The 10715-nt window shown below is 42.1% G+C and overlaps 1 protein-coding gene across 1 annotated transcript; it reads left to right on the top strand.

Moving 5' to 3' along the window:
- The first annotated feature begins 864 nt into the window (after positions 1-864).
- LOC129760470 (uncharacterized) lies at positions 865-6273 on the top strand. The gene has a single exon (XM_055758116.1). It carries the CDS (start codon positions 865-867, stop codon positions 6271-6273), a length of 5409 nt encoding a protein of 1802 aa, XP_055614091.1.
- The last annotated feature ends 4442 nt before the right edge of the window (positions 6274-10715 follow it).

Below are 10715 nucleotides of genomic sequence, written 5' to 3'. Positions count from 1 at the left end.
TGAACATTTTTGGTCCTTGGAAGCCGGATTCGTGTCGGGTCGCGGTATAAAAACGTGGACATTGTGAGGCTTTGTTGGCCTATTGTGCCGAAAACAAAGACTGTTTTACGCGGGTCAACTTGGCGTCTAGTGTTCGCCATTTTCCACGCTGAAGTTATCACCATCTTCATCGAGTTGCTGATCATCGAAACGTGTTTCATCTCCCGGGAAAACCGAGCCAATTTTCCTTACCTGGATTCCATTCGGTGACGATACGGCGACGAGAGGGAACGGATTAAGCGAGGAAAAGTCCTGGACAAAACGATCGAGCCTTGGAAAATTATTAGATCGAGTTCCTAATGTGTTTGCGAAAAAGGGCGAAAAAGTGTATTTCTGCATGGTAAGGGATCTGTGGCTGCTTCATTGCATGCGGAGAGCCACCAGATTTGCGTGGGTGAAAATTGGTAAGAATTTTCAAATAAATGAAAACTGCATGCGAAGCTCATTCATTGATTTATCGACAACTTTTTTGCTAAATCCCTCTGGTATCAATGGTCATACATATTTTCGGTCTTAGAATTCGCTGGCTCTCTCTACCATCAGTTGTTTGTTCGCTTGTTGAAATCCCCTCGCTGCTGTCAATCTGGGTGGTTAGTCAACGGTCGTGTCACGTCGCGGAATCGTTGAGATGAAACGGTAAAAGTGATAAAAATTAAAAGTGAATTTGATCAAAAAGTGCATCATAATTGAAAATAACTGAAAGTGATTAAAAGTGGACAGTGCAAACGAACTTGTGTTTTGTATTTTCCCTGAATATTGATCGAACTTCTGAATTAAGTGATTACATTGTGATTAGCTTTGGACATAGATCAGTGATAATTAACTATGTCGCTTCGTGAACTATCAGCCAAAGAGCGAAGGGCTCTAAAAACGATTGATTCAGTGCTGTGCTTTGTGGACCAACATTCAGACATCGATCATCAACAAGTTGAAGTTCGTTTGCAGCTGTTAGAAAGTGCATACAGTGAGTTTGTGCAAATGCGATTGCAGATAGAACTGCTGCTCGAGGATGAGGACGTGAAGGAAGTGGTCGACGAAGATGCATCGGACACTGAACGTCTCGTCAGTTTGGGCGCAGCAGCACAAAGAAGAGAGGAAGAAAGTGATGCAATTTTTTCTAAAGCCGAACTGAAATACTGCCAGGCCAAATCAGCATTATTGAAATTTTTGCATGCAGACATCCAGCATTCCAACACACAACCATCTCACCCAACTACATCTGCTGTGGAATCGAGGGTAAAACTTCCCGAAATACGGTTGCCAACTTTTTCTGGACGATTAGAGGAGTGGATCCCATTCAGAGATGCTTTCAAAAGTCTCATTCATCAAAGTGATAAGCTCTCTGAAATGGATAAATTCACATATTTAAGGGCCTCGCTTTCAGGAGAAGCTCTTCAAGAAATTGGATCGATTGCGCTATCTGATAGTAATTATGACGTCGCCTGGAATGTTCTCGAGGATCGCTACCAAAATCACAAGCTCATAGTTAAGGCACACCTGGATTATTTATTTGCGATTGAGCGAATGAAAAGAGAAAATTTCGAGTGCTTGAACCAATTGATATCGGATTTCGAGAAACACCTCCAAATGCTCGCTAAAATTGGAGAGGATATCGGTGGTTGGAGCACCATTCTGGTGCATATGGTTTGTTGCAGATTAGATCCAATAACGTTGAAGCTTTGGGAAACCAATCATAACTCCAAAGAAGTCCCCTGTTATGATAATTTAATTACGTTTCTCAAGAACCATTGTTCCGTCCTACAATCCATTTCATCATCTTCATCTTCTGCACAGCCAGAAATCAGAAAGCCACGCTTCGGGGTGAATCACGCCACAACTTCAGGTCGATGTAGCTTTTGCGCCGAATCTTTCCACTCGCCTTTTGTCTGCCGGAAGTTTCAGAAGATGACGGTTGCCCAAAGATATGAAGCTGTAAAAAAGATCGGTTTGTGTATGAATTGCTTATCAGCTAGTCATCTAGCACGAAATTGTACCCGAGGATTCTGCCGCCAATGTGGGAGGAGACATCACACGCTGCTGCATTCATCGAAGGAAACAAACAGTGTAAAACCGAAACCCTCCGATGCGTCGGTGACAGCGATCAACCGTAACCACCCCGATAATCGATCAACACCTCAACAACAACAACCTTTACCCAGGCAACAACAACAACAGACCCAAATAGTTATAGACCCAAGACCTCCTACCACATCAACTGCATTACCAATTGTCAATGAAACTTCGCACAGTACTCACCCACTGCATGCCACAGATCCTAACCCACAACCACTTACCATTGCACTCCCCTTACACTCCACCCACCAAATTCTTCTATCAACTGCCTTGGTTAAAGTTTCCGATTCGACAGGCCGAAGCGTTCTAGCTAGAGCACTGTTGGATTCCTGCTCCCAAAATTGCTTTGTCACGTCCAAACTTTGTCGTCAACTCCGCTTGAAAGAATTCTCCGAAATTTTGAATCTGCATGGCATTGGAGGCACCTCAGGCTGTTCCAGAAAGGCTGTCCGTGCAAAGGTTGCACCTCGTATTGATCGGATTTCTAGCTTTTTGGAAGAGATTCACTTCAACGTTTTACCAAGTTTGACGGTGCAGTTGCCGTCTCAAAGTTTCTCCATTGGCGATTGGACTTTTCCAAGGCACATGACCCTAGCAGATCCTGAATTCCATGAAAGAGGGGAAATTGATATGTTGATTGGTGCAGAGTATTATCTCGACTTGCTGCGAACCGGTCAACATAAGGTCAGCGAAGATGGACCTACTATGCAGGAGACTGTATTCGGATGGATTTTGGCTGGACGCATTCCGGAATCGAAAGGCTCATCTACTGATTCAGGCGTTCAGCTATGTACGATATCAGAACTTCATGAACAAGTCACCAAGTTCTGGGAACTAGAGACATGTCATGAGAAGAGCACCAACTCCGTGGAAGAATCGTTGTGCGAGGAGCTTTTTAAGCAAACAACTAGTCGAGATGAAACTGGCAGATTTGTAGTATCGCTGCCCAAGAAGGATTTTGTTCTCAGAAAGCTCGGTGACTCCAGAGCCAATGCCGAAAAACGCTTTTACGGATTGGAGAAGCGTTTCGTGAACAATCCATCGATCAAGGAGATGTACCTGAAGTTCATCCAAGAATACCAGGATATGGGTCATATGAAGCTGGTTCCAGATTCCGAAGAAGTGCTGCGTTACTTCTTTACCCATCATCATGTCTTGAAGCCAGAAAGTACGACGACTAAATTAAGGGTCGTCTTTGACTCGTCCTGTCCGACAACATCAGGAGTTTCACTCAACGATGGCCTCATGGTTGGGCCAATAGTTCAGGACGATTTGATCACCATTGTCACCCGATTTCGTCTACACAAATTTGCAATTGTTGCGGATATTGCAAAAATGTACCGCATGATCAATCTTGCGGAATCTGATCAACGATACCAGTGTATTTTGTGGCGAAATGATTCGTCGGAACCGCTCAGGACCTACAAACTTACAACCGTTACTTACGGAACAGCGAGCGCACCGTTCCTGGCCACTAGGTGCTTACAGAAGCTATCAGAAGATGGAGAGCAGAGTCATCCTTTGGCCGCAAAAATTCTCAGGAAGGATTTTTACATGGATGACGCATTGATCGGTATTGATACCCCCGAAGAAGGAAAACAGGCAGTGAAGGAGCTTAATGACCTCTTATGTTCCGTTGGATTTGTCCTGTGCAAATACAATTCGAATTGCGAGGAAATTTTAGCAGACATTCCAGCAGATCTTCTTAGTGACAGAACTGCGTTGGAGTTAGATTCTTTCTCTACCGTAACTACCCTTGGTCTTATTTGGGAACCCAGCACCGATTTGTTTCATTTCCGTATACCAACCTGGAGCTCTTCATCCCGTATTACGAAACGTATTGTGCTTTCTGACGCCTCCAAGTTGTTCGATCCTCTCGGCCTTGTCGGACCTGTGATAGTACAGGCCAAAATGTTTATCCAAAGTTTGTGGCAACTGAAATGTGGCTGGGACGATCCCCTGACAGACGAAATGCAGCTGTTTTGGACGGAATTCCGCAGAAACCTTTCTTCTCTTGACACCCTTTCGATCCCTAGATGGGTGGGATTTTCTCCAAGTAACGACGTTGAACTGCATGGTTTTTGCGATGCTTCTGAGAAGGCGTACGGCGCATGCATTTATCTGCGATGCACTCACGAAGATGGATCAGTTTCTGTTAAGCTGTTGATTTCGAAGTCACGCGTAGCTCCTCTCGAAGATTTGACGAGAAAGAAACGGAAACAATCAATCCCTAGGCAAGAACTTTCGTCGGCACTCCTCCTCAGCCATCTCTACGAAAAATTCTGCAAAAGTACGGCCATGGACGTCAAAAGCTTTTTCTGGACTGACTCTACAATCGTCAAATGTTGGCTAGCATCAGTTCCGTCAAGATGGCAAGCATTCGTGGCGAATAGAGTCTCCGAAATCCAACATCTGACCAAGAAAGGAGTATGGAATCACATTCCGGGTACGGAAAATCCTGCAGATATAATATCTCGAGGAATGACACCTGTTCAACTGCAATACCAAATGTTGTGGTTTGAAGGCCCCATTTGGTTGAAGCAAAATCGAAGCACCTGGCCAGTTGAGGCAGAGTTTTCGCCCGATCAATTCGACAAAGATACGTTGGAGGAAAAATCGTCTGTGGTGTTGCCCATTGAAGTTACTGCTCCGAACGAAATATTTTCTCGACTTTCCACCTTTACGCAAACGGTCCGTTTGGTAGCATGGATGCAACGATATTGTCACAACGCTAAAAAGCAGAATACGAGAAAAATCGGTAACATTTCCTTTGAAGAATTCCTGGAGGCTACAAAAGTTTTGGTCAAATTGTCTCAAGCTGAAAGTTTTGGCCAAGAACTCAAGGATCTGTCTCATTCCCAAGAAGTGAGAAGCACCTCCAGAATTGCCAGTTTGAATCCTCATTTAGTCGATGGAATAATACGGGTCGGTGGCCGGTTAGCTAACGCACCAGTTTCTGAAAATCGCAAGCATCCCATCATCCTCGATCACCATCATCCCCTTTCGGTCATGATCGTCCAGCACTACCACGAGTTCCTGTATCACGCTGGACAACAACTCCTGATTGCCAGTGTCCGCGGGAAGTATTGGGTTACAAGTCTTCGTGGGTTAGCCCGAAAAACCATCCATAGTTGCGTTCAGTGCTTCCGAGTCAAGCCTAAGGTGATGGAACAACTGATGGCAGATTTGCCACCCGATCGAGTGAACCCTGCACCTCCGTTTCAGAAAGTGGGCGTAGACTATTGTGGCCCTTTCTTGATCACCTATCCTCATCGTCGAAGTTCCCCCATGAAATGCTTTGTGTCGGTTTTTGTGTGCCTCGTTTGCAAAGCTGTCCATCTGGAGCTGGTCGCGGATCTTACCACTGGAGCGTTTCTTGGAGCCTTGAAAAGGTTCATCGGTCGACGTGGTAAACCAATCCTGATTATGAGCGACAACGGAAGGAATTTTGTCGGAGCCAGACGTGAAATAGCAGAACTTCAACGACTACTCCGAAGCCAACAATTTCAAACCGGAGTGATATTCGAAACCTGCAAGGAAGGGATCAATTTCAAATTCATTCCCGCTCGATCTCCCAACTTTGGTGGGCTCTGGGAGGCCGCGGTGAAATCTTTCAAGACTGCTTTTAAACGAACTGTTGCCTTGAAAGTGCTTCAGTACGACGAAATGACCACTACGCTAGCTCAGATAGAAGCAGTATTAAATTCACGTCCCCTCACCCCGTTGAGCGATGACCCAGATGATTTTGAAGCTCTCACCCCTGGCCACTTCTTAATTCAACGTGCATTAACTGCCCTCGATGAACCTGATCTAACTGATACGCCAGAAAACCAGCTCACCATGTGGCAAAGGGCCACAAAATATGCTCAGGTTATATGGAAGAAGTGGTCGAAATTGTACCTGTCCGACCTCCACAACAGAACGAAATGGACTCGAAAGCGAAACAACATTTCGGTGGGCAGCATGGTGCTGCTGATGGACGAGAGGTTACCGTCATTGAAGTGGCCCCTAGCGCGTGTCACTGAAGTTTTCCATGGGTCCGATGGCAACATTCGAGTGGTCAACGTACGGACGCAGGAAGGGACCTACGGAAGGTCAATATCAAAGATCTGCGTTTTACCGATTCTGGACAACTTCCAGAACGCCGATGGGGAGAACTAAACTCCCCCAACGAAGGTGCAACCGCACCTGCGGGAGTCTCTGGGCTCCCGCGTTCCAGTTAAGTATTTTTTTTATAATGAACTTCCAAAAAGTAAGAAGAATGTTTATCCTCCAGCATTGATCGTCGTCGAGGCCCGGCGTGGCCGGGTCAGCGTCCCAGAAGGTCCCCCGTCTGCTCGATATATCCTCTACAAGGCTTTCCCTCCGGTGAAAGAATACGCATGAAGATGTCTTGGAATGTGCATGTCGTCTAGTCGTGTCTGTCAAAATTATCAACAACCAGCAACGTATTTTCCATTAGCCCTTTGCGCAATTTAATAAATTTATTTTCGAGGAGTGAGCAGCTTGATATAAACCAAATGATGCCCAGCAAGGAGGACTGATCTACCTCCATGCGCGACTGAAGCAGTTTCTTAGCATGGCCAGCTTGAGAACCACTTCATCCAACTACAAGGCAGATAGATCACGGTCGAGCAAGCCGTGTCCACCAAGCAGCCCACTTCCATGGAATGAGGACGGCGTCATCGCCGTAGGGGCGGTCGCGGAGGCCATGGCTCCATGGCCTCCGCTCCAGGCAAGTTGTTGTAACGTTCACCATTTCAATGTAAAAAAGCACCCTCTCATTTTAAGCGGCGAATGATGGTTCCTGCCGGACTCCGGCAACGCGAGACGAGACGAGACGAGGTACCTGAAGCATCGAATTGGTCCCCTGAACGAGCGGTTCCCACCACTACATCATCCACATCGAAGCCAGCAGCCAGCTATACAGTCCACGAATCCCAGGTGTCGGTGGGTAGGCGTAGTCCGGACCAATGAATCCCGAAGCGATCGACGAATTTTGGAACGGTACACCTGCACAAGATCCCAACAAGGTTTCTACATCTAAGCACCATCCAAAAATCCAGTGTACGATTAGCAGTTCCCCGATGGTTAGGCGTAACCCGGACCAACTACAGCAGAAGCAGAGAGAATATTTTGGTAGAATATCCATCTTCAAGCAGAAATTCCAACGAAAACAAACGGCAAAAATCCAGAATGTATAATCATATCGAGTGTTTTGAACAAAGTACTTTGAAGAAGTGCTGTTATGAAAGCGTACAAAAGGAGTTAGAATAAGTAGAGGTTATAATAGCGAGTATAAATTTAAGAATTTTAGAGAGAATAGGGTCTTCTTGTTGAAATCTGATAAATTTCAAGGCGGCCGGCGCATGTTAATGCACAATTCATAGAACCACCTTAATAATCATCCATTCCACCCATCTCAATTGCATACTAGGAGATTTAGTATGTACATCTCTTATCAGAGAGTACCTAGAGTGAAAAAGGCCTTTCCGAACACTACCTCTACTCAAGCTAGGTTCTATTGTACTAGAAGCAGCAGAATAAAGATAGTGTCCAATAAACCGCAGTCGAATACACAACTCTCAACAATAAAGCGCGTGTAGTAATTTTACCCAACCAATAAAGTGTGATAATTTCAAGGGAACTATTGTGTGTTAATCTAAAGTTCGTTGACCTTTCGAAAGTGATAGTATCACGCGCGTTTGTGAAGTTTTTTTGTTAACTCGGCTGGACCACGGCACCCCGGACGTTCACAGGTGCGTGAACACTATGAATTAGGTACGTAAAAATATTCATACGTATCAGCACAAACCACCCTACGTAACCATGCGGGCGATTCCTTCAGTCTGCCATAGGACGGCAGATTTCGAGAGCACGACTGGGAGAGCCATGGATTTTTTTCGATTTACGCTCTCCCGGGGGGTTGTGCTTGCTTGCTACAAAACTTTTGAAAATCTGGACGAATTCCGATATCATTTAGTAAATTCGGAAAATGTTGCTACAAATTTTTGAAAAACCACATAAACAGCATATCAATCGATTGTAGAGATTAAAATCTATCATTGGGTATATAAAAAATGGGCAGGTTTGATGAAAAGTTTTAAGAAATCACGATAACAAAATGAGAAATGTGCGCATCATAACAGACGGGTTCGAAAATCACGATTTTTTTCTTGTTTTCATTCTCGTATTACGAATAACAGTAATATTTGAGATACTAAGTGTATTCAGTGAAAATGATTATTATGTTATCAAAATAAAACTAAAATTTGAATTTTGGAAATCGGTTCAGTTAAGAATGAGATACAACACTGCAAAGCGAAAGTTCATAAAAAGAAGCTTTTTTTCAGAAATTCCACGCTAGCGACCAAAAATTCCATATGACCATCAATTTTTATATATGTTTAAAAAGATTTATTTTTCACAATTTCAAAACTTATTAAATAATTTCAATACGTCAAAGCAATTAGAAGATATGGGAATTCTGAGAAGACATTATTTTCGGGGTTTTTTTCCATTCGGAGCAGAATCCAGACATTTGGATAAGTTACATCAACTGAAATTTTATACATTCAGAAACTAGAATAAATTTCCTAACTAATGAATGTAAAATGATGAAAATCGGTTAACATATATCATCAGGGGAACGCGCGCAAACTCTCGGGTCATATTGACCCGAACGGCTTTTGTGTAACTTTTTTTTTCGGCTTGCCAGTTGTGGCATATCCGGTGGTTACAGGAAGTGCTTTTTCTACAGGTTATGTATCTCGTGGTTTTAGTAATATGTTCCAAATTTCATATTTTTCCGATTTTTTTCAAAAGAGTTATGACGATTTTAAAGTTCGCTTCGGGTCATATTGACCCGAACGGCCTAGGAAGGTTAACTGAGCTACAATTTTTATTAAAAAATTGGATTAAACTACCATTTATTTGTCATCAATTTTGGTTTTGAACATTGTTTGTCTAAAATCTATGAAAAATTTGTCGCCGTGCCTTAGAGACCAGGATCGGGCTCGTTTATCCTATTTGTTATAATTCGTAGTAACATTTAAAAAAAAGTTTTTAAGTTTATTATTTTAAACTAATGTTCAGAATTATGAGGCTTTCTAGAACATGAAGGATGACCTAAAGTTTTTAAGACATGCCATTTTTTTTAGTTTTAGCAGTTCACAGCTTTCCGTTAAATTCTTCACAAATCGACTTACAAAAGGAATATGATTAGAAGTTGAAACAAAAAAATTATCGAAATGACTTTGTTTTAAATTTCCATTTCCATTTTTAATTTTGAAATTTTGTATTGATTATTTGTTTCTTATTTTCTGACCACATTTTGCTATTTTTTTGAAAAAGTTCTGTTGGGATAATATCAAAATCTATTTTTCCTTGATGCCGAAAAAACGACAAAAGACTAAGCTTGAAATTTACTTCCATTTACGATATTCAACCCATTCACAAACATGGTGTTAGTTATCAAACGACAGAAAACATGATACTCTATATTTGGTGTACAGCTACTTAAAAGCTATTTACTCTCTGGAGCCACACTATTTCAAGCACGGGGCAATTGAATGTATAATTTACCAAATATTTTATCTTCCCATTTGATCTTTATAAAAATGGAATAATTTCAATGATTCGAATTATCATACCTTTTTTAAAGTAAATACAACTGTTATAACTTTTTTTCTATGGAGCCACTTCATGATTTCTCTTCTGCTGAATTTCTGTCCATAGATATTACAAAACAACATCAGCTGTTTGTCTTAGTGTTGTAATTTTGTAAGATTTAGAAACTTAGCAGAGCTAAAAGAAAACACAAGATTGGGCACAAAGATTGGATCTGCATAATTTATGTTGAGTAAGTATTTATAAATTCTTATTTTAATTATTCATTTTACCTTCCACGATGCATATAATTCTCAAACTTTCTGTTCTTGTTTATTGTATTTTTATGTGATGCGTCAGATAGATCAAATATTTAATTATTACCTTTAATACCTCGCATAACCGTTTGCCATTTGTCTGCTCGAAAGCACATAAAGAATAACGTTTTTATGTTATAATCATCTTCGCTGATGACGGAAGACGATGAGTTGAGCTTTTTTTTACCTCAGGAACATATTTCTTAGCTTCTCCTTCAACAACAACAACATGACTGCACAGGAGCCCCGAAGGGGAACAAATCCAAACAAAACATAATAAACAGTAGAAGATTTGCAACGCGCGTATCAGCAAAAAAATATTCAGAAGCCATTTCACCATCAACGTAATAACATGTCTTCTCGAAAATGTTTGTGGTGGGTTGATTTCGAGAATCTTGGTAGACATTCCGAGAAATGTTGTGCCAGTTATTTTGCTAGGTTAGTCTCTCGAAGAACATACATTGTTTATATAAAAAAAAACAATCGGAGGTTTTATGTTGGCATCATGTCGGTAAGAGAAAGCATTAACCTTTGAATTATGAAAATAGCTCGTTTTTCTTTTCGTTGTTATCCAATTTAACAATGGTGGGTGTAAACAAATCTACGAAATTGAAACCTCTCTGAGCCTCGAGTTTTTCAAACGAAACGGAAACTTCAATGTGAACCAAACGATTCGAA

Source organism: Uranotaenia lowii, chromosome 1 (genome assembly GCF_029784155.1).
Source record: "Uranotaenia lowii strain MFRU-FL chromosome 1, ASM2978415v1, whole genome shotgun sequence".
Lineage (NCBI taxonomy): Eukaryota > Metazoa > Arthropoda > Insecta > Diptera > Culicidae > Uranotaenia > Uranotaenia lowii.
The sequence above is the reverse complement of the archived record's forward strand: the minus strand, read 5'-3'. Positions and strand labels throughout refer to the sequence as shown.

Coding starts and splice junctions, on each gene's coding strand:
- LOC129760470 (XM_055758116.1), top strand. CDS start 865: ATGTCGCTTCGTGAACTATCAGCCAAAGAGCGAAGGGCTCTAAAAACG.